This window comes from Apis cerana, linkage group LG1 (assembly GCF_029169275.1).
Source record: "Apis cerana isolate GH-2021 linkage group LG1, AcerK_1.0, whole genome shotgun sequence".
Lineage (NCBI taxonomy): Eukaryota > Metazoa > Arthropoda > Insecta > Hymenoptera > Apidae > Apis > Apis cerana.
Window position 1 is genome coordinate 14,687,004 of NC_083852.1, and position 25,711 is coordinate 14,712,714.

General features: G+C 21.4%; 6 protein-coding genes across 12 annotated transcripts; 3 read left to right on the top strand and 3 right to left on the bottom strand.

Annotated features, from left to right (window-relative positions):
* Positions 1–45: 45 nt before the first annotated feature.
* Positions 46–12,934, bottom strand: LOC108003660 (glycerol kinase). 7 transcript variants are annotated; one of them, XM_062076302.1, is made up of 13 exons: positions 9,723–11,871; positions 9,544–9,657; positions 9,103–9,347; positions 5,854–5,933; positions 5,446–5,704; positions 5,152–5,369; positions 4,808–5,020; positions 4,617–4,727; positions 4,282–4,538; positions 4,002–4,207; positions 3,790–3,933; positions 3,622–3,708; positions 46–762 (listed from the first exon to the last, which is right to left on the bottom strand). In XM_062076302.1, exons 3-13 carry the CDS (start codon positions 9,278–9,280, stop codon positions 665–667), a joined length of 1,851 nt encoding a protein of 616 aa, XP_061932286.1. In that variant the 5' UTR covers positions 9,281–9,347; positions 9,544–9,657; positions 9,723–11,871; the 3' UTR covers positions 46–664. The 7 variants fall into 7 exon arrangements, with proteins under 7 accessions (XP_061932286.1, XP_016921568.1, XP_061932285.1 ...); XM_017066079.3 differs by lacking the exons at positions 9,544–9,657; positions 9,723–11,871 and adding an exon at positions 12,655–12,932; XM_062076301.1 differs by lacking the exon at positions 46–762 and having other exon boundaries at positions 3,464–3,708; positions 9,723–11,883.
* A 211-nt stretch (positions 12,935–13,145) lies between these two features.
* Positions 13,146–14,347, top strand: LOC108003505 (cytochrome c oxidase assembly factor 4 homolog, mitochondrial). The gene is made up of 2 exons (XM_017065778.3): positions 13,146–13,507; positions 13,651–14,347. Exons 1-2 carry the CDS (start codon positions 13,406–13,408, stop codon positions 13,762–13,764), a joined length of 216 nt encoding a protein of 71 aa, XP_016921267.2. The 5' UTR covers positions 13,146–13,405; the 3' UTR covers positions 13,765–14,347.
* Positions 13,767–14,347, top strand: LOC133665601 (peptidyl-tRNA hydrolase 2, mitochondrial-like). The gene has a single exon (XM_017065779.3). It carries the CDS (start codon positions 13,767–13,769, stop codon positions 14,184–14,186), a length of 420 nt encoding a protein of 139 aa, XP_016921268.1. The 3' UTR covers positions 14,187–14,347.
* An 816-nt stretch (positions 14,348–15,163) lies between these two features.
* Positions 15,164–19,223, bottom strand: LOC108003493 (transmembrane protein 145). The gene is made up of 5 exons (XM_028669582.2): positions 17,533–19,223; positions 16,929–17,436; positions 16,703–16,840; positions 16,383–16,638; positions 15,164–16,320 (listed from the first exon to the last, which is right to left on the bottom strand). The coding sequence occupies exons 1-5, from the start codon at positions 17,907–17,909 to the stop codon at positions 16,130–16,132; spliced, it is 1,470 nt and encodes a 489-aa protein (XP_028525383.1). The 5' UTR covers positions 17,910–19,223; the 3' UTR covers positions 15,164–16,129.
* Positions 19,224–20,472: 1,249 nt separating this feature from the next.
* LOC108003496 (histone H1A, sperm) lies at positions 20,473–22,266 on the top strand. Its single transcript, XM_017065765.3, has 2 exons — positions 20,473–20,812; positions 21,416–22,266. The coding sequence occupies exon 2, from the start codon at positions 21,443–21,445 to the stop codon at positions 22,118–22,120; it is 678 nt and encodes a 225-aa protein (XP_016921254.1). The 5' UTR covers positions 20,473–20,812; positions 21,416–21,442; the 3' UTR covers positions 22,121–22,266.
* A 1,288-nt stretch (positions 22,267–23,554) lies between these two features.
* LOC108003510 (histone H2B) lies at positions 23,555–25,690 on the bottom strand. The gene has a single exon (XM_017065785.3). It carries the CDS (start codon positions 25,619–25,621, stop codon positions 25,250–25,252), a length of 372 nt encoding a protein of 123 aa, XP_016921274.1. The 5' UTR covers positions 25,622–25,690; the 3' UTR covers positions 23,555–25,249.
* Between the last annotated feature and the right edge of the window lie 21 nt (positions 25,691–25,711).

A 25,711-nucleotide genomic window follows, 5' to 3' on the forward strand; every position in this document is an offset into this window, starting at 1 on the left:
ACAAATTAATTTCGTAATTTGCGTCACTTGGGTAAGTATAATTGATAAACGAAGACAAACATATATTTATATTCTTACTTTTATGATACAATAGTTTTAATATTATACATGGATTATTTGACAAAAAACAAATAAATTAAATATATAATAGAAATTCACAAAAACAGATTAAATTGGAAAAATTTAATCAATTTATAAAGCCTTAAAATATTATGTGAATGTTTACAATTTTATAAAATTATACAAAATCATAATCCTGACTTTATAAATACGGCAGTAATGTTTCATGAAATATTTCATTATTTTATATAACAATCAATAAAAAATAACGAATAAATGAATTTTCCAAATTACACACATATATTGTTTCTAAAAAAAAAGATAGAAAAAAAAATTCTTTTTTTAAAATATATTTTTAAAAAAGCTCCATGCTTTTTGTTTTGTCGCGTTTCGTTTAAGTAATTATATTAATCTTTTTTAACAAGATTATAAGCATGAGTAAATCAAAGTAGCATCTTGTACTATTTTTTGTTTTTTTTTTTTAATTAATAATGGCCATATTTCATCTACTATCAATGTTTGACAGCCATACTATTTGTATTTTTAATACAATATGGGCTATTTGCTATCTAAGTGATCCTCCATTGTAAGAATACAAATGTTGTCACCGATTTTTCAAATAATAACTTAATCGTAATAAAATAAAACTTGTCATTAAGAACCAACTTGCAGGAATCGACGCCAGTACATAATATCTTTCGTCTGGAACATTGAAAAAATAATTATATTATGTTTATGATATACTTTTTTTGTATTAATAATACATTTTAATTTAACTTTTATATAATTTCATATAGATTCATAAGTTTCATACATATATTTATATACATATATTATGAACGAAAAATAGTAAAGAATATCTATCATATAAGATAAATCAATAAGAAATATTATCTAAAATAATTCATTATTTATCTTTTTTATCAAAAAATATGTTTAAATGAATTATGTTGCATTTTAAAGCACTTATATAATTTTACTTTTTTATATTTTATTTTTTCGAAATATTAAGATCTTTAACTTCTCAATATATATTTTTTAATACTGTATTATAACTGATAAAAAAGAAATTCAATGATCTATAATATGATGATTGAATTGATTCTAAATTTTTTCGTCACATGTTCAAAAATTTGTGTTTTTCAAAATAATGATAAACTATTTTTAATTATTAATTTGTTGCAATTTCTCGATAATTTAATAAGCTATTATATTTATATGCTTATAATATTTTTTGAAGTATTTAATGCATTTTTATCAGTAGTAATTTTTAATATCAGAAAAGAAATTCTGCAAATTTAAATCCGCCAAATATGATTACCAAATAATGATTACTAAATATCACATTTTATAATAAATGAAATTTCATGAAATAAGATAAACGAAACTTTATCTAGCAATAATTGTAATATATTCTTCTCATTTTTAAGATTCCATTATAAGAATCAAGTGTACAATCGTTTAGAATGTATTTGATTTTATAATATATTTTGTATGTTATGTTTTGTATTTTGTACTGAAGATTTATTACATAGATTTTATTACATAAATTATACATAGATTTATCTCTCATTAAGCTTTGATTTTGAAAGAAATATTGAGAAATTATATTAGACAAACTCAATTTAAATACATTTCGTCAATTTTGTTATTATTGTTATTATTATATACTATTTTGAAAAATGCAAAAAAATAAATAGCGAGAATTTTAAATAGACTATAAATATATTAAAACTAATAATTAAAACTAACAATTACACTCAACATTTTTTTAAGTTTGAGATTCAAAGCTAATCAAACTCAATTCAGAATAATATGATTAATCGTTATATATATTTTTCCATTGATTATAATAAAAATCAATTGAAAAAGATACATTAATCTTAAAAAATTCAAATTCATTTTGAAAAATATAAAATTTAAAATTATATTTATTTAATAAATTTCTTAAAATATAAAATAATTCATTTAAAATAATTTTCAATACAACTAATAATGTGTCATTTTAAATAGAAAATTTTTTATTGATTTATGTTATATATATATAAATGAAAATATCAATTAATTATATTTATTTAATAATCAATTAAAAAAAATATTAATAAATCATTAACAAAATAAAAAAATAAAATATTATTTAATAAATATTATTTAATATTATTTAATGTATTTAATATTAATACTATATTAATACTAACTTAATATTATATTAATACTACATTATTATCATTATATTTCATAAAATATAAGATATCTTCAAAACATTAATTGTAAATTAAAAACAAACACAAAAATTGATACAAAAAAAATATTAATTCAAATCATTTAGTTCAAAATATGATTTCTTGACTAATTTAATAATAAACAATTTTGAAAGCAAATATTTTTAAAATCTTGTCTTTCTTTTTCTTCCAATTTCTAATATTATATAATTATATATATATAATTATATATACTTTATATATATATATATATACTTTTTTTTTGTATATTCTTATAAATTTCTAATTCTAAATTTTTTATGAATCTCATTTTTTATCCTATATAGTAAGTCTTTATTCTATCAATATTATTAATAATTTTTCATTTATTTTTTTCTATTTTGCATAATTTGAATACATTTTTTTTACATACATACATGATAAAAAATAAATTTTACAATATATACATACTATTAAAATACTAGCATGAATTTTATCACACTTCATATTATATATAATACATTCGTCTTTTTAATTATTAACAAAATTAAATGAAAAATTGGTAATTTTATGTATATTTTTTAATACATATACATACAAAATATATGTAATTATATTATACAAATAATAAAATAACTGATTCAACAAATATTAAATATGCCATAATATGAATAATAGTATTATCTTAATAGCTTATATATAATCTAAATCAATTGATTTATAAGTTATTTTATTATTTTATTAATTTATAAAAATTAAATGAAAATACAGAAATGCATGTATGCTACTTTCAATTATTATTTCAATTCGAATGAAATAATTGAATCAGTTAAAAAATTGTATTATTTGAATTATTAAAGCTTATTTATATAAGTTATAAGCAATTGAAGTTTTCATTAAAAGAAACAAGATGGAAATAAAATGAAATTGTTTCTGTTTTCATTATATTACCATCGCATTTGATTCTCATTTTGTTTTATTTAACAAGAACTTAAATTGCTTCTAACTTCATAAGCCTAAACCAACTTTTTTTTATACCAATTTTTGTGTTTATTTTGGCTTCTAAAATCAAAGATTTTCCAAAAGTGTTTTATGAATATATTAATATCTTGTATAAACAAGATCTAATAGAAATCAGAAATTTGTTTTACTATCTCATATAAAGAAAAGGAAAGGAAGAAGAGGAAAAAGAAGAGAATCTATCATTCTAGTACATAATGTACTAGATATATTTACAATAAGCACATGCAGGTAGAGAATAAATATTCAATATGAAATAAATCAATAAATTTATAATAATAATTAAAAAATATACTTAAATATGCTTGGAATTTTAATTGCTTAATATTTTTAAATTTACCTGTCATTTGATCAGATTTCTTTACTGCTGCCCAACCTAAACTTCTTTCAACTGCCATCTTCCATTTTTTATATCTGGCATCTCTTTCTACAACAATAATATCTTATAGAAATAATATAATATTTATATAAATAGTTTAAATTATTTTTAAATTTGAAAATTTTCTACCTTCTGGTGTTGTTGTTGGCAAAAATGTATCAGTTGATACTGTTTCTATTTCTTCACCTTCTAATTCCCAAATATCCACACCTTCTGCATGACCTGCTGCCATTGCTGCGCCTAAAGCTGTAATATCTGGCATTGTGGACCTAACTGTTAATATGCACAAATATTATTATTTTATATTTTTCCTCTGATAGTATTTAATAAATTGTACTTACATACTGGTGTACCACAAAGATCTGCTTGCAATTGCATAAGAAGATTATTTGTTGACATTTTTCCATCTGTATTTAATTTGGTCAATGGAAAACCACAATCTTTATACATAGCTTCTAAAATATCTCTAGTTTGGAAACAGACAGCTTCTAATGATGCTCTTATTATATGCTGTTTTGTTGTAAATGCAGTAAGTCCACAAATAATTCTATGAAATGTTTTCAATCAAACAATATATATATGCATCTTATAAGAATAGAAAAAAATTTATAAAATATTTACCCTCTTGCATCTTTTCTCCAATATGGAGCATATAATCCTGTAAAAGCTGGCACAAAATATACGTCGCCAGTACTAAAAACACTTTGTGCTAAATGTTCACTTTCATGTACATCCTTTATGAGTTTCATATTATCTCGTAACCATTTAATAGCTGCACCTGCTACTGCAATTGAACCTTCTAATGCATAAACAGCTGAACTTTTTGGACCTAATTGATAAGCTACCGTTGTAACTAATCCATGAGAAGAATATACTCGCTAAAAATTATAACAATTTATAATTAATTTATAATCGAATATTCAAATAAAAAATCACGATATTTTCTTATTACATACTGTTGTTCCCGTATTACAGAGTAAAAAACATCCACTTCTATATGTATTTTTTGCTTGTCCTTTCTTTAAACAATTTTGTCCAACTAAAGCTGATTGCTGATTTCCTAAAATCTAAAAATATAAAAAATATTATATCTATATAATACATATTATATTTTGATTTTTTAATCTTTATTAAAAAAACAACTTACACCAGATATAGTGATACCCTTTAATGGACCGATTGCAATTTTTCCATAAATTTCAGCACTGCTTCTAATTTCTGGCAACATTTGCATAGAAATATCAAAATATCTGCACAACGTGGGATCCCATGAAAGAGTTTCTATGTTCATTAACATGGTCCTTGACGCGTTTGTTACGTCAGTAATATACAATCCACCGTCTTTGCCACCCGTTAAATTCTGTAACCATTTTTCAATGAATTCTCTGGATCATGAATGTTCATCATCTATGTTTCCTTTTGCTGTAAGGCATAATAATTGTTTGCATATTCTAGATAAGTTCTACGTTCAAATACATCGTACTCACATACCCAAACGATCCAAGTGTCCATCGTACCCACTTTACATCGCCTATCACGCATCGCTTTTCTAACAGTAGGCACATTATCTTTCATCCAACGTATTTTTAATGCTGAAAAATATGGACTCACTGGCAAACCGCATAAAGGTTTAATATGATTCTTACTTTGATCCGGAAATTTAGCTATTATTTGATCAACAATTGAACTTGTTCTAATATCGGACCATACTAAAATAATAAAAGTATTAATGAACATTGCAATTATAACTTATATTTAGCCAATTTAATTATTATTGGAACATACCTATTGCATTGTATAATGGTTCACCAGTCATTGCATCCCATGCTACAGTAGTTTCTCTTTGATTCGTAATACCAATTGTTACTATTTCATCCATTTTTAAACCTAACATGTCTAATTTCCGTATAACATCTTTGATGCAAGCCTTTACCGCAAAAAGAATTTCTTTGGGATCTTGTTCCATCCATCCTTCTTGCGGACTTATTTGTTCTATGTCGATTTGATGAGATGCCACTTCAGCTACATGCTTCGCATTGAATACCTGCAATATAATTTAGTTTTATATTTGTTATTTGTTATTTTGGAAAAATATGCATTCAATCAAGTTATTAATATTGAGAATATAATAATATTTTATTTTAAAATCAATTTATATAGATAATTATTCACTCAACTACAATAATATCTCACCACAAAGCGAACAGTTCGCGTGCCAACATCAATTACTCCAATAAGAGGACCTGGTTTTTTTACTGAATTTGGCATTATATCTGAAATATAGATGTAAAATTTAGTTCATTAATTTAAGAATGTAAACCTGATAAATAATTTTATAAATTTAAATGTGAAAGAAAAGAAAGCGCGGGCAACATTAGTAAAAGGACTGTATAACCCTATTGAAATAATATGACTGACCAACGAAATGAATTTAATAATTCTATTCACGTTTCATAAGAAGCACGATACGTTTTATTATCACGTTTTATTATGTTTTTCGATAACCCATGCTTAGGTTGAAGTGATAATATGTATTAGTAAGATTAGAGATGAACCAAACACGTAGTTTGCGTAAGAATTTTTTGTAAAATTTGTTGTATTAAATATGACGATTAATGTTTTATTATATTTGTAAGATATTTTATTATCTTTATACAAAAATGTAATTATTTTTTTATTAATTTATTTCGTTAATCTTATTTATTACTACATCATATTTTTCGTTTTTTTAAAAACATTATTAGCAAACTGCAATTTATATACACTTTCGATGTGTCTAAATTTTTCAGATTTAATTACTATTCTTAAATATCATTCGTCAATTAACAATGTTTGTCATTTAGTTTAGTTAGAATAAAATTTTTAATTTTGATTTTAGTTTTATTGAAAACACTTTTCTAATAGAAATCTTTTTTTTTATTAACTTGAAAAAAGTTATATAAAATTTATTAAACAAAATTTTTTACTTACATCATAGTATGAATTTACTGAAAAATCACATAAATAATGCAACTACAATGCTAATATACTAACATTAATAATAATTTTAATATTATAGGATAAATATGATGAAACATTTATTAATTAAAACAACAATTAGATTCATCTACAATTCGAATATTGAAAATATTATATTTTTTAATTTAAAAAACAAAAATCTTATTTCGATTTTATTAATTATCAATCATATCATAAAATTTATTACTTTTGATGTCACTTTACTAAAATTCTTTATATTTAGAAGAAGCTTCTTTCCAAAAAAAGGAATTTAACAAGGATTTCAATTCTTATTGCGTCATATGAAAGAAGTGGGAATAATCATCGTTGAGATTTTTTTTATCAAAATATGCGAATATTAAAAACAAAAGAAACATTCATAAACATAAATTTATAAATTCACTGCAGTTAAATCATTTTGTATTTTGCATTTTGTAAACTTCAAGTGCGGAATATTCTGCAGCTTTTAGAATACAAGAATATATTTAAATATATAATGTGAAAATAATACTTTATTTCGAAGATAATTTTCATTTTGTTTGATAATCTTTTATCTCTTAGATAATTACAAAATTTTTCTTTCATCATCATTTTTCTTTCAAAAACTCTTTAGTTATTTGCAAAAAAGTTGTCTAGTTAACTCCTGATTGCCTTCAAAGAATTGAATTCTGTTTTTAAAAGAATTTTTAAAATCAAAAAAGTAATAATTTGAGGTCATAAAAACATAGAGAATAGACTAAAACATTAATAATCTGAGAATCTGCGAATGTTCATCGAAATATATAGTTATAATATTGCGAAAATATTGTTTCTCGTTCTTTATTTATATTATTCAATATAAAATCGAATATACTGAATAGAATTGAATATAGATAGATATATTTTTGCAACAAAAAACTGTTCCTTTTTATTAGTCTAGAATTTTGACTTTCTCATTCACTATAAGCGCAAAATTTAAATTAATATTCATGAAGATATGAGAAACTACAGGATTTTCCGAATAATTTAATAAATATACATTTATGAAAGATATCTTGATATGTATAGATATATATAAATAATATTAGTAACGCATACATACATATGTATATACATAAAACCTATTATTATATAATATCGATATTATTTATATATAACATCTAATTTTATTAAAATATGCATATTATCATTCTTTCACATATGAATTATTATTTTTTCAATTATCTCAAGAATTTTATCTTCATTCAAAATTTTTTGTATTTTTTTATAAATATGTATAAATAAATTTATTCTGTAAATATCAATTACATAATATTTTTTTGAATTTAAAAAATCAATTTTTTACGAAGTGTTTGTATATATTTGTTTTGTGTTAAAAAATCTAAATGCTCAAATTTAAAAAAAAATAATATATTCATATTTTTTAACATTGATAAATATTTAAATTTTTTGTTTGCTAAAAAATAATATGTATTTATTGTTACATATTATTTTCGGTATTCACCTGATTTTTCAAATAATTCATTTGATTATATTTATCATAATAATTCGAAAAATCTCTACATGCAATTGGAGAATGATTGTTTTATACATTGTTTGGTAATGACATTAACAAAATACAAGGTCATCAATCTCGTGATCTTTCACGCGATATATTATACATCAATATAGTGTTTCATAATGCCAACATTCATTTTGATTACAAAACTTAACATATCTATTCGAATATTCATACAATCTTATCTTTTGCGAAAATGAACATTATGTTTAAAAAACTTCCGATATTTCCAAATTTAATTCATATTAAATAAAAATAATAGCATTTTATAATTGAATAATTTTATTTTAAATTTAGATAAGATTAATTTTAAAAAAACCAAGATATAATTATCCACTTTAAATTAATATATGTAAGATGCAAATGTATACATGATATAAACAGGAAATCATACATCGCATTTATACACGATATTTATATAGTTATATGTATCGTCAATTATCTTATTCTCTTTTATTTTTAATCAAATTACTAATGTAAAATTATTATACATATTATATATAATTATTATGCAATTAATAATACATAAATATTTTTTCTTATTACAAAAAACAACAAAAAACTCTTCAATATATTTAAATTTTTCATTTTATGCATTATTAAAAAGAAATTTTTTTTTTTTTAATTCTTACATTTTAATAAATATCAATTAAGTCCACAGTTTATCTCAGCGATAAAATATTTCTGATAAAAACATTAATTTGATAATTAAATAAATTAAAAAAAAATATATCAATTGTATGATTTTAAGAAAATTTATTAAAAATACATCGAATTTGTAATTTAATAATAATTATAATAAATCTTAATAAATTTATCTTTTTTTTATTTTTTTTTTTTGAAATGAAAAATAATTAAACAGTTTTTTTATATGAAAATATAATTAAAGACAAATTGATTCAACTGACCTTTCTCTTTAAATGAATAGTACTTGAAAATACTTGTTTTGCGACCGGTTTGCGTGCGCTCCAGCTCCGGAAAACTGGATTCATCAAACATTCCATCTTCGTCTTTCTCAGTTTCTTCTTTCACCTCTGGATCTCCATTCTTTGCAACTGCTTCCGCCTTTTCTTCTTCCATCATCATCGATTAATAATCCAATAACAGCGACACACGCGCTAATTCTCACGAAACAGGAACACACCGTAACTTACTATATCCAGAAAAACAAGTGCCGTCAATATCGAATAATTTAAATACAAACTTCTAACTACAAAAAAAATTACACCAATGAAGGGCAATTAGAGTCATATTGGATTTATTAACATATATCGAACACACTTTGTTCAAAAGAAATGCGCTAGAATCACCGATATTTTTTTCACCTGTTTATCTTTTGCTTTCCTTACCTCCCGCTTCGTCTCACTTCAAACCGATTACGTATCATTCGACGTTTCGTTTCTATTCGTCTCTTAAGAATCGTGTGTCGTCCACGCGTTGTAATCATAGCCAACAGCGACATTCTAAAATTAACCGTCTATCATTCGATTGCAATTTCACGCCACTATTCCAAATTATCCGTTCTTACTCGCATTTACGTGGATCTTCAATTACCGCTGATATAGAAATCAATTCATTGTTATTTACGCGATGAAAACGTAAAAGAATTTTATTTATTTTGTTGCCGAATATATTAACATAATTTCATACAATGAAAAAAGAGAAATCAGACATAATTGAATTTAAGAAACCGAATTTCTTAAGAATTTAAGAAACAAGTTATATAATTTTATTTTTGAATAAATATAGAAACATTAAATAAAAAATTCAGTAATTATCTAGAAAAAGAGACTTCTTATTAATTTCAATGATTTTGGAATATATTATAGAGGATAACATTTTAAATAATTTTTTTCTATGCATATAATTGTCTTTTAGTTTTTAAGATATTTGCAAAAATAATTGTTAAATACTGAACATTTCATTTATGTGCATAATACATATATCTATATATCAGCATGCGACTGCCATTTATCAATTATTCGTATGGACACGACATTGTGGCGGTTAATATTTAAAAAGAAAATATATGTATATACATATATATAAATGATTTAATATCACCATACTTAATATCTACTAATAGAAACTATAGCGAATTTAAGCATTTCATGGATTTTGTAAAATATAATAAAACAATTGTTGAGTTAATAAAACAATATGAAATTATAATTATAGCAAAATCAGATTTATATTTAATATTGTGATATCGATTGTTATGATTTCGATTGTTGTATATGTATCTTTATTTTCTGCGGATTTGAAGGATCCGTTAAATGCTTAAGTTCAATATTATGTGGTTTTGTTATGATTTAAATCCATCAAAATTTATAAGTTTTTTCATTGTGGTTATAAGTTTTAATTCCATGGTATATATAGAATATTAATATATTATATATCTTTGAAGAATAGATTTTTAAAGACAACAAAATAAGTACAAAAATATATAAAAATTTGAGAAAGTCAGTTGAGAAAAAGTTATTTATTAAATATTGAATGAACCGAAATAAAAGCAGAATAAAATAACGATATAGTAAAGACAGAGTGATCTCATTCTCTTTCTCTCGGTTTGTTTAATTCAACAATTCAATTGTTTAATACAATCATAATTAATAAATAAACGATATTTTTGTGTTATCAATTTTTGTGTTTGTTTTGGTTTCTAGAATTATCCCAAAAGATGACGCATGAATATATATATACTCTATGTATCACAAAATAAATCTTAAAAAAGATAAGTTAAAAATCTCATATTCATAAAAAAATAGAGTTTCGATAAGATAATCCATATATAACATAAAAATTGATTGCCAATTTTTAACTAATCATACATACATTGTATATATTGTTACAAATGCATATGAATAAAATTCAATAAATAGCAATTTTTTTTTCTCGAAAACTAAGAGCGACAATTATATGTATAAAAAAAATTTAATCAAAATCTTTTTTATAACACATTTCAGAATCATTGAATTCCGCGAATTCTCTTTTCTAAATAACTATTAAAAATTTTATTCTTATGATTAATATTTGATTTGTAATTATATTTGCATTTCATGATAATTTAATTATTGATATATAAAGTATGATTAGAAATACATTATAAGATATATTAAAAAATAAATTTTGCGAACAAAGTCTTATTTTTTTTATTAATGAACAAAAGTTTATATAAAAATTTTTTATCAAATAAATATAATTAAAAATATATAAAATTTTAGAAAATAGTTTAGAATTTTTTAAAAATGAAATGAAAAATTAAAAAATATAATTTAATATATATAATATAAAAAAAAAGACGACAAGACAATCAATAAAATAAAAGTTACAAAAAAGATAGTCCCAAGTTCACTTCCACAGTTAGTTTTACAAAGTAAACAAACAATTTTCGATGACGACACGGTTTAAAAGGCTGTACGTGAAGTACCGGACACATGATGTGGTCTGTTAAATGGCCGCATAATGCGCTGATTTTTACCTGGGAAGCATCAGACTATCCAACAGGAGTGTTACTGTTTCTCTCTTATATACAAATTACATAGGTGATCGAGCACTTGCGAGAACATATTAAACGATAGTAGCCATCTAGCGGCAAAATTAGAACTAAAGCTTTTATAAAGCTCCAGAAGTCGCTACATTACTTGGCGCAAAAATATAAAGAATTCTATTTGCAATACAAAATTAGCAAATTATTTCTAAAATTTAGACAATGTTACAATTAAAATTAAATTGTAAAAATTATTATTCAATTCTACATTAATATTTATATCTAATATTTATATAATATTTTTTTAAATAAATTTTATTAAAATAAACATGAATTAATTTGAAATTAATATGAAAATATTTGTCTTTAAGAATAAAAAAATATTTTAAATTATATTATATATTAGATTTATTCGAAATTATAGTTTAGTTGATTAAAATAACGAAATGAAATATAAATTAAAATTCTTGCAACTTTATTTGTCTATATTATTTATTATATGAATTTATTTAATGCTTGTCTCTTAGCATATTCGCAATATGAAATATTAATTCACTTTCCAGTAATGATTCAATTTTCTACAAACAAAATTTAATATTAAAAATATAATATTTGCAAAAAAGAGTAAATTATATTTATTTCTTTTTTCAACCATAAAATTAATTTTTATATTAAATACGTCAATAATTTATATTTAATAAAAATCTCTATGTATAAAATGACTATGCATAAGACAAATGAAATATAGTAATATCTAGTTTTGATATATTCGTATTCAATGTGCGTCACCCACGTGCTATGGAATTATGGGAATGTTATATCACCTTGCGAATTACAATGATGAAAAAAAACACGAATTATAAATGAAACGTCTTTATTGAGTAATTTTTCTTGACTGGTAATCATATTTTTAATAAGAAAAAAAATGTTTAAGACATCATAAAATAAGAAAAATACGCTAAATACTTACGAAAATGTTGCAGTTGACGGCCGGCAGATGAATACTTAACTTCTCTGTGTAGAAACAATTATAATCAGTATTTAAGTGCTCGATCTTTTCGATCTGTACTTTTTCAATAAAGTACGTCTGATTCAAAAATAATATGAAATAAAAATCAAAGAATATAATATTGGCGGCACTAGTGAAACATAGTACTTGTCATATTTTCTACTCTACTATACCATAACTTATTGTCGTCTGGTGGAGAACACAAGACTCTAGCAGCCATATGTCGAAGCTAGCGCCTTACATGATACATATCTTCTTATTCGATATTTTAATAAAATTTTAAATAAATTTTATAAATTTTTAATTTATTACCTTGTTTAATTTTTAATTTTGAATATTATTTTATATTTAAAAATAATAATGGATGTTGAAAATATTTTATACTTTTATAGATATTCTTTTTTTAACTTAAATTTTCTTTCAATTCTCTTAATTTATTATATAAAATATTTACATTAAAAATAAATTTATTTAAAATAATTATATTTTTTTTAATTTCAATTGAAATATTCAATATCAAATACTTTAAATTAAAAATTGATTATTTTTAATTTTGACTATTAATGTACCTAACTATATTGTATTAAATATACCTATCTGTATTGTATTAAATCGTAGATTATAGAAAATGCATGAAAAATAACCTTAAAATTAATAAATATGTTTATTGTATGTTAAACTACTTGATATTACATTTGTATAATATAAATATATGATGATTCCTAAGTTAAATTCGCAACAACAAAATATTGAAGATCCCGTAGAAGAGATGTTAAAAAAAACTGGTTGTATGGAATTTCATTATGAAGTTCAAGTATTAATTTTATGTATTTAAGTATGAAAATATATATATGTAAATGTAATATAAATATATGTATATAAATATATAAAAATATCACTATTTTCTACTATTACTTTTTATTTATTAAATTATATTTTTATTTATTAAATTTACAGGAGTGTATAGCAGAAACTCAAGATTGGAGAAAATGTCAAGAACAAGTAAAAAGATTCAAAGTATGTATGGATAAATATCAAAGAAAAAGAGAAGAATCTTATTCAAATGAATAAACATGTCAATAATGCATTATATAAAATGTATGTTTATTAATCCTATTATATATTCAAAAAATGAACAATATAAAATGGTAATAGTTGTCCGATCAGATATATTTATGGGAAAGGGAAAAACTGCAGCTCAATGTGCTCATGCAGCAGTAGAATGTTGTCATCAAGTATCACTTAATGCAAACTATCAACAAATATATAAATCTTGGTTATTACAAGGCCAATCTAAAATTGTGTTAAAAATTTCTAGTGAAGAAGAATTATTATCATTAGCTAAAAATGCTCGTAAAGCTGGTTTAATTACTTCTATAATAAAAGATGCAGGTAAAACTCAATTGCAACCTGGAACAATATCTACATTAGGGATTGGACCAGGTCCAAAACAATTAATAAATAACCTTACTTTGAACTTAAAATTATTGTAGTAGTATGAAAGTATTAGTATGTAATAGTAGTATGAAAATATAAAAGTAGAAGAAAATAATAGTAAGAAAGAAAATAATCATAATAATAAATTTTAATGAAATTTTAATAAAAAGAACTATTTGTGAATAATATATAAATAAATAATTAAATAATTAATAAAGGGATAAGTTAATATTATTTATATAAATCAAAAATTCATTTGAAATTTTGTTTTAATTAATATTTTATTGTTTATTAAATTATTTTGCTACTTAATTTCCACAAAAGAATTTTAAACAGTTAAAAATTTTATATATAGAAAAACATATATAGAATTAATATATTACTAATATATTTAGTTATTTTTAGTTACCTTTTTCATAATAATAACAATATATAATCTTGCATGCAGTTTAAATTGATCAATTTTCACATTTGTCTTTTATTTTTAAAACTTTTCCAGTATATAAGAATATTAAGTGTTTTCAAAGCTGATTCACATACATTAATCTATAAATTTTAGCAATACTTCAAAAATAGCATAAAGATTTGTACATTCTGTAAATATCAAAGATTTTAATTATCTTTGTAAAATAAAAATGCATTGTCATAAATAAACAATTTTTTTAAAAACATTTTATTTACATTTTTTTAAATATCTTCTTTTAAATGTGTTCTTAATGAATATATTTAAAAATCTTATAGTTTTTATTGTTGTCTATTCTAAGTTATATTTTTTATTTTATTAAAATTATTATACAAAACTTGCAGTACACAATTCATAATATACTAGATAAATACTTTACTATTTTAATGATGATTTGTTACAAGATTGAGCAAAAAATTTATGAAATTGTCTATAAATAAATATTAAAGAATAAAATTTTTTTCATCATAAAATATTATTTTTTTTCTTAAATATTATATCTTTGATCTATTTAAAAACCAAAAAAATATTCAAATAGTTTAAAAAAAATTTTTGAAATGATAAGAACTGTTATTAAAATATATACAAAAGATATATTTATATAATTTCATTGGTTCATATTTTACTACAGCATTTCTACTGTAATAACACTGAAAAAATTATTAATATATATAGAATACTTTCATAAGAACTTTGTATATAATATATTGATGCACAATTTCATTTATATACATCAGAATCATATATATTTCTACAAATATTTTTAAATTAACATAAAAAAAAATTATATTTTCTAAATTTTATACTTTTTCAAAATATACGTTAAAACAATTTCCATTCAGTGCAAGTGTGAACATGAATATGAATCAAGTATAAAAGATAAGATTAAAATTTTTTACAATTATATGATTAGGTTTGAAAAATATTGAATTTTTTACACATAATGAATAAATAGTAATGAAAAAAATATTAAGAAAATTATAATAATATTAAATTTTTATAATTCAAGAGTATGACATGAGCAATCTAAAATTGAAATATACTACAATGATGGAATTGTATTCAGTTGTATTGTAAATAGTAAAAAATATGAATAAAATCTATGTATACACAAATATCATTATTACTATATAACATAATAATCCCATTGATATTAAATATCTAATAGTTAATTATTATATACATAAAAATTGTACAGTAGATAATATCTATTTATACCTACAAACTGTTACAACCCAATCATATGTTTAGATTTTTTTTAATCATTTATATTTTTAAATTAAAAATTACTTAAATATACTCATATCATACTCACCCATTTTATTCCTTATTGTGTCAATTATTGACTTCCTATCACAAATGTAAATTTGATTATTAGTATATCTCTAATTACACAGTGTGCAGAATATATCAGTCTCAAGTAATACATAGCAGAGTATTATCAACCCTATAAAATTTTTATTTGGCAAACAATATATTTCAAACTTTATGTTTGACTTTTTATATATGCAAAATTTTGCCTTTGATATTTTGACATTAAGTAATTATTTTAGTAAGTTCTGGAGGTTCCACATAATTATTCAGTACATGTGGTGCTTCATTGAATTCATCAAGTTCATCTCCATTATCAGCTCCTTGTGCAAGTAAAAAATATTGTTCACTTCGTGTTGGCCAAAGTAAATGTGCCATTACGCAATATGCAAAACAATCAGCAGAATATGTAATACCTACAAAAATAATGTATAAATAAGAATGAGATGCTATATTTTAAATTTTATGATATACTCACCCAATAGAAGTTTAAACCTCCACAATGCGCTTACTTGAAGAGCAATAAGTGCTATAATAGGTAAATAAATAAACCAAACTAATGAAGATGCACCAAAATGAAGTAAAAAATTTAACTTCTGAGTATTATGTTCATATGTCATAGTATTTCTAAGTTCACATAAAAACCAAATCATTATTGCACTACGAAACAGAAGTATAAACCAGCCTGGCCATGTTTGATATTCATCAATATCTTCAATAATGTCAACTTCAGTCTGAAAATATTATTTTTTTAATTAATTGAAATTATTGATAAAAAAAAAATATAAATAAACCTACCATATTCCATACATATAATAGAATATGAACTACTCCATAACATAGCCATATAGTAAAAACTAATGGCTTCCATGTCAATTCCATTCTAGTTACAGCCCATCCTTTAGCAAGTAGAAGAAGAAGTAACATGAATGATGTCTAAAAATATATATAAATTATTATTATGAAATAAAATATACTATATAATATATTGAATAAAGAAATGAAATTATTTATTAAAACTCACTCTTGATAGAATATCAAAAATATCTCCAGCAACTTCTAATTGTTCGTATCCAACTCCATCAAGAGCAAATTTCAATACATGTATCAAAATCAAACATACTGCTACAAACTCTAATAATAAACTAGCAGTGAATAATCTTGTTACAGGATGTTTTTGTAATCTTACAGCATATAATTGTAGTGGTACCAATATAATATAACACATAAAAAACAACAAATATAATTCTATAGTATTTTGTCTATCATACGAAAATTGGTATGTTAAACTATTTAGGCCACTAGTATTTGGATTTCCATTTACTAGCCAAATATCATATTCTAATTCATCATGTTTATCATAATATTCCCATTGACAAGTAGATGTATTTCTATAACAAGCTACTAGACTCATATACCAAAAACGTGGTTGCCAAAAATCTTGTATGACATATGTGAATTGATATCCTTTTACAATATTCCATATGGAATCTTCATCTGGACATAATTTATTTCTTGGACAAGGTACTCTCCTTTATGAAAATAGAAATTAAATAATTGTAAATTATAAGTTTTTATAAGTCCTTAAACTTATCATTTTTAATTTGTAAAATAATAATTTAATATACCTTAAAAAATCTTGTCCTTCTTCATTACAATGTACGTCATAAGAACTTTGATTCAAGGTATTAAACATAAGAGTACAAGCAGTATTTTTATCCTTTAATGTACGATTACCATAGTATTCTAAAAAATGACCACGATCCAAAACAGCCAATGTAATTGGTATAGTAAAATCACTTTTCGATGTTACATTACCAAAAATGTATCCATATGAATCTTTTTGTCGATGACGATCAGTCTTTTGAAAACCGAATTTTATGAGAAAACGAAAAAATTCTTTTGTATTAAAAGTACCGGAAATATGTGTACTTTTAACATAATTGATTTGTAATAATGTACACAATATGAAACAAGTCAAGAAAATTTCTCGAAGTATCAACATTATTAAGCGTAAATTGATATTTCGTTCTTCAAATTAGATGTCAAGAAGCATCAATTAAATAGTTTCTAAACATTTTCCTTTTATTGAACACAGCTGTTAATGATAACTGAGTACACACTACATTCAATCAAATTTCCATATACATCACGAGACGCCACATTTTGAAAGCATCATTGTAAAGATTTCACAAACAGGCACATTCGCATATATAATACAATATTAAAAAAATATTAATATAAGATTCATTAAATATTAATGATCTGTACTTATAATTTAAACTTGGTTTTCCTATTGATTTTCCCCACCCAAAGAGACCAACCGCTACAAAACGTTTTGTCACTACTATTACCATTACCACTCAGTTCTCATAAATTTTCGCGCGCTTGCACAGAATACTTAGATAATGTATTATATATCCTGCAAATTTTTATCTACTTAAAATCTATTTTTAAATTAAATTATATAAATGAAAAAAAAAATTCATTTATAATTCTTTTTCCTTTTGTTAATTAAATAATTGTCAAATATTATACAAAATATAGAATCGTAAATATATATATATTCTATAATAAATTCGTCAAAATGTACAATTATTATAATTATTATTCAAAAGATTGTTTAAAAATTAATTCAATGTAACTTCTATATAAATGAAACATAACCTTAAGAGTTTAACAAATAAATCACAATTTAATTATAGAAATTAATAAAAGAAATTAGATTTAATTTTAATTTTATTATTTTTTTTCTTAAATAATTAAATGTAAACTTTAAAATTTTTTAAAATTTAAATATTTCTATATTTAAACAAATTATCGTATTAAATTATAAATAAAGTATAATTTTTTTATGAACATATATAAAAAATAGTAAACTAAATTAAATAATTTAAATTAAAAAATTTCTTAAGAATTAACTTCTATTATTAAATAAAAACTTAAATTTTTTTTCTAAGTTCTTAACAGTTGAGAAATTTTTTATGAATAAATTCTCTAAATATTGGATAGAAGTTGTTAAAATATTAAAATTTCTTACTACTGGCGCACCCTATGCGAACGGAATGTATTATTCTTCATTATATCTTTATTTCTGAATATATATATATAGTGTGAACACTTGATTAATTATATGATAATTTTTTCTTTTAATTTTAATATAACATAATAATAATTTAATAATGTAGGGTATTATTATTAAAAAACAATATTATATATATATCACATTAAGTATAAATTATTATTGTAATTTAATTTATGGTAATATCAATAATATACATATACATATTTGTTATTACAATAAGTAAATAATATTGCTTTAAAAGTATATTACAACAATTAATGTTAAAAAAATTAAAACATTTAAGTAGATAAATATTTGTTCTTATATTATTTGATTAAGTATTTCGATAATTTTCTATATTTTATATAAAACTATTAAATTATTGTATTATATAATGTATATATCTATAAATTATATTCATACATTGAATTATTCATATAAAAAATTCGATATTTATTATAAATAAAATATGTAATTATTTTTTATATTCAATAAATGATTAGCTGCCATTATAAATCTTTATATAATATTATGTGTATTATATATTATTATATTTTGAAAACAATTGCTTTTTAATAATATTATATTTAAATTCTAAATATTTAAATATTTAGAATAAATATACAAATATAAAATGCTATTTTATATAATATAAATAGAAATTTTTTAATCGCATACTATAATTATATTATCTATATATATTTTAACAAAATTCCTTTTTTCTTTTTAATTTTATTATTTAATTAAATTTAAATTAATAATTTTTTTTCATTAGAATATATCCTAATGTTACAAAAATTAAATTTAATATTATATAATTGATATTAAATATCTTATTTTTTATTAAACAATAAGGTTATGATTTCTGTACATTACATTTGAAACAAACATATTGAATCGATTTCTTTTTAACTTATTTTTTTTTCTTTTAATTTATTTCAATTAATTTATCTCAGTATTCTTTATCATCAATATATAATTTATACAAAATTATATAAATTTCATAAATCATAAACATAAATCATTGAATTGTAAAATATTAAGATTGATTTCGTCATTTATTCTGTAAAAACTATGTATTCCGAGAGTACCTATTGTAAATTAAAGATTTTACAATTATTAATTGAATTTCCATAAAAAATTAGCTTCGTCAGTTCTACTAAAATCATTAACAATGATTGTTAATCAGTTTGTTAGCCAATTTTATAATAATTGAACGAGTATTATTGTTTTTTTACAAACTATTTTGATATCATGAAGAGACACTCGATGAAAAATCATGTTATACATGAAAGCGAATATTATTTAATGAAAAGTAAAAGCTATTGAATAAAATTAGATACACATGACTATTTATTTTTATATTTTTTATTTCTCGATTAATACATTGTTTTGAATAATCATGCTTTAATTTAATAAATTATTCGCTACTTCGCCATTTTTAGAGAAATTCAGCGCTCAACATATTCAATAGGTTTCTCTCCATGGTCCGCGCTCCCAGATCACATGGACTGTTCATTAGGGGTTGGCACATTAGCCATTAGTACGTATCAATTGACGATTAAAGTAAGGGCACCATTGTTAGTTATCAGTATATTCTAGTGACAAGTGACCGATTTTAGAAAATTATAAAATTATATATTCTTTGCCAGTTTACAATAGCTAAGTGATATCAACGTTATACTATAATTAGTATATATAATACAATTATCTTCTAACACTGGCGAACTGAAAATTATTTGCAAAAATATTTTTAATTACAAGTATGATTTTTGTGTAATAGATATCTGCTATAATAGATAAGACTATCATCCTTTTCTTCATCATCTACAATAAATAAACAGGTAATCTATGTCCTCGATTCAGAATTATTTTCTACTTCGAGGAACTCATTAGAAGTTCTAAGTACTTAGTATCGTTCCTATAATATTTCTTTAATTATTGTGTTTGATTATTGTTAATCAAAAAATTATTATATGATTCATCCCATAAAATTATTTATATATAAAAAGATCAAATTCCATTCTGTTATCTTTACTTTTATTGAAGATACAATCCTATTCTATAGTAAGGTATTGATAACGGAAATTTAATTCTATTGTTAATCGGATCAAAATATTGATTTTTCAAAGATTTCCTCTACATAATCATTAACCGATTGGATATCCGATTATACTATCATATATAAACTGATGAAATTTATTTTATATATTGTTCGAAATCAGATATTCTTATCAAACGAAATCGATCGATCTATTTAATGTCTATTGATTCAACTTGTTCTATGATTTTTAAATTTTGTACTAATATCATTTGCATCCATACTTGAAATTAACTAAAATTAAAAAATTTTTAATTAATTAATGAGTTCTTTTTTATTTATATTATGGAATTCAAATTCTATTAAAAGATAGATATTATTTATTGCTAATATTTAAATATTTCAGAAAAAAATTGTTCCTAACAATTGCAAAATGGAGGAAAAAGCTAAAACTGTAATAGAAAATATGGAAAACGCTAATCCAACAAAGAAAGCAGGAAAGCCCAAATCTACAAAATCACAACGGTCACCAACTTCACATCCACGAACTTCGGAAATGGTAAATGCTGCTATTAAGGAATTGAAAGATCGAAAAGGATCATCTTTCCAAGCAATTAAAAAATATATTTCTTTGACATATAAAGTTGATGGAGAGAAATTAGCACCTTTTATTAAAAGATACTTAAAGGCAGCTGTTACTTCAGGCATTGTTGTTCAAACAAAAGGTAAAGGTGCTTCTGGATCGTTTAAACTTTCTACTAAGGGTTCCATTAAAGGTTCTGACTCAAAAAAGATTCATCGAACTATTAAAGTATCAAAATCTGAAAAAGTTAAAAAATCTGTTGAAAAGAAAACCTCGCCGTTACGAAAACCTGTATCATCAAAAAAATTAAGCTCTCCAAAGAAAGCTGAAAGAACTAAAAAATCAACAAATGTGAAAAAATCTAAAATAAAAACAACTCAAAAAACTGAAAAAGTTAAATTTATAAATGAATCTAAAACTATATCAAAGAGCAAAAAGACGACTAAAGCACCAGCAGCTAAAACGAAAACTCCTAAACCCAAAAAATCGGTAGCTAACAAAACAATTAAATCAACAGGAAAGAAATAATTATTAAACAAGGAATTTTAAAATTCAACTGGCCCTTTTCAGGGCCACAAATTTATATTTAATGAGGAATGACTTTAAGATAATTTAAATAATTTTATATATTATTTATTTTTGTACATAATAATAAAGAATGTAATCTAATTAAATTACTTGAGATTAATATTATTTTATTTAAAAAAAAGCGAAGTACTTCGCAGAATTTTCTCTCTCTAAATTATATTTTGAAAACTATTATATTGAGAAAACTATTCGTAGACTATTTAATATTAATTTTTTGACATTAAAATTTAAAACGAAACTATAATATATATATATATATATGAAAATGATACTTACACAAATACATTTTTAAATATTATAAAAGTGTAATAAATATATAATAAAAATGAATTTTTCATAAATAATTTTTAATGTAATCAATAAAATCGATAGATCTTAAATAAAAATAACAAGTAATAAAAGCATTTATATAATTTAAAACATTATAGATTTTTAAATTTTAAATTGTAAAAATTTTTGATTAACTATAATATTTACAATTTTTCATTAAAATACGTATTAAGTCGCCATATGTAATCATATATAATTTTTTTTACAATTATCATTTTAATATAAATTATATATTTTGTAATTATTAAAAAGTTTATAATTTGTAATTATTAAAAATTAAAATTTATAAAAAATATCTTTTAAAAAAATAAATTTAGGTAATAGTTCTATCTATCTATCTTTAATATAATGGCTCTATATGTATATATATCCAGAATTCAAATTTAGGTTTTTAAATCTATCAAAAATATTAATTAGTTTTTTAATAATTCTAAAAATATTAAAAATAATTGTGCATAGTAGTTTATTTTGGTACTTAAAATTAATATGTAATAAATATAACAAGTTTATTTACAAACATTATATTATTATTATATTACTATTATACAAAATATAAAAAAATATTTATTTAAGAATAATATAAATATTTAAGAATTATTTTAGTTACGAAAATTTTTTCTTAATATATTATAAATAATATATTATAAATTATTAATTTTAATTATAAAAATATAAATTTTACTTTATTGTAAATCATTTTGCATTTTTAAATTTTAAAAAATTTAGTATTATATTGTAATGTTATATTTTGAAAATTATCGTCAATTTTACTTGATTTTTTAAACAAGTTTGGAGAATATTTTTATTATTATTAATCTTGTACTTTCTAAATATATCACATCAAATATTTATTTTATGTTCAAAAAGAAAAAACATTTCAAATTTTTCTATATTGTAATATTATTATAATATAGGATGTAAAATTAGTCAATAGGTATAATTATGTTTCTATTATCAAAATAAAAATATAATATATATATGTAAACTTAAAATCTTAACAAAAATCACATATAATGAAATAATGAAATAAACTTATTTTATAAATTATGTATTACAATAAAGATTTTATTATATTTATATTACAATTTCTCTTTTTCTCGTTTACTATAAGTTAAAAAAATATTTAATATTATTTTTATATTGTTTTTTGTAAATGAAATGTTGTTAACTATAAATCATCATTTTTATACAATATAAATCATAAAAAGTATAGAGAATTATACATGACTTTCTATCATTTTAAATTATTTTGAAATGTATTGTCTTATTAGTCTCATAATGCTTAATTTATATTATTATTATTATATTTTTATATTTATTATTATATTATTATATTTTTACATTATGACTTATATTTATCTCAAATTATATAATCTCAAATTAATATAATACAAATTAATAATTATTATAATATAATGCATAATTATAGCAACCCTCACATTTTTAAAAGTTTTAGACTTCTAAATAAAAATATTCAAAAATCAATTATAATTTATTTATCATGCTGCTTTAAGAATATAATTTTATTAAATATTTAAATATTTCATTAATTTGATTTTTCGTATAACTTAAATTTCCTTTCCTAGCATTTTTTAGCTGATTTTTCGAAAAAATATTTAATCTGGATGAATTTGAGTTATAATTCATATTAACAAAATCTTTATATAATATTTTCCAAAAAAATTTTTGATAAAAATCTAATATCTTTCTATAATCATAAAAGTTTAAATACATGATTATTTCTTTGAAAAATACATGACAACCAATTTATTATTAAAAACCAACTTATTGCCAATTTTTTCTTTGAGAAAATGATAATACTGGATGATAATGTTAATAAGATAATATTAATAAGATAATAGATAATATGATATACTTTTAATCAAATTTATCTTATTAATTTGTTTCTTTAATCAGAATTTAATGCAGAATATCTGGGAATTTAAAAACTATTATTAGATAGATTGAAAATCATTAATTTGAAAATATTTTGTAATTAATACAATAATTTTAACATGTAACGAAATGCAATATTCCAAAAACTAATTCACAAATTATAAAATAATAAATTAAAATCAATTAAAAATTAATTATTAAAATTTAATAATTTTAATTATATTATTTTATATTCATTTATATTTTATATTTTTATATTCATTTATTATTGTATATTGCTATAATTATTCAACAATAAATATTTATTACAATTTGTATTTACTTTTTTATAAGATTTTATTAAAATATATTATTTATCATGTACTTTTAGTTTATTCAATTAATTTTTGAATAAAAATATCTAATTTATATCAAAAATACTCAATCTTAAAAATATGAATAGTTATAATTATGTCATTAGTTATGTATTAATAGTAATTTGTACACGATTAATATAGTTATATACTATATATAGTATAATATATATAGTATAATATAGTTAGTTATATTTATAACAAATATATTAATTTTAAATCTAATACTTATAATCTATATAGTATAAATTTCATATCTATATACATGAAAAACTTATATTTATCTATATTCTAACATTATATAAACATTTATTTTTTTCTTTTTATTTAAAGACATGATGTTTGAAATTTCTTTATGAATGTAGTAATTTACAAGATTATAAATATATTAAAGAACTATTTACTTAAAAAATAAAATGTAGAGAACGAGAGATTCCCATGTATTAAATCTTTGTCGCCCTAAAAAGGGCAGGTTTGTATGGTCATTTGCTTATTTAGAGCTAGTATATTTGGTAACGGCTTTAGTTCCTTCACTGACAGCATGTTTGGCTAACTCACCAGGAAGAAGCAAACGTACAGCCGTTTGAATTTCTCGAGAAGTAATCGTTGATCTTTTGTTATAATGTGCCAAGCGAGATGCTTCAGCCGCAATGCGTTCAAATACATCATTCACAAAACTATTCATAATGCTCATAGCTTTACTAGAAATACCAGTATCTGGATGTACTTGTTTAAGAACTTTATAAATGTAAATAGCGTAACTTTCCTTCCTTCTGCGTTTCTTTTTTTTATCTGCTTTACTGATATTTTTTTGAGCTTTACCAGCTTTTTTAACTGCTTTTCCACTAGTCTTTGGTGGCATTTTCGACAGTCGTCTTTACTCACACCTCTTACTCGTTCGAAACGATGATGAGAATGACGGTGCAGCGTCTAGGCACCGCTTTTATTAGGT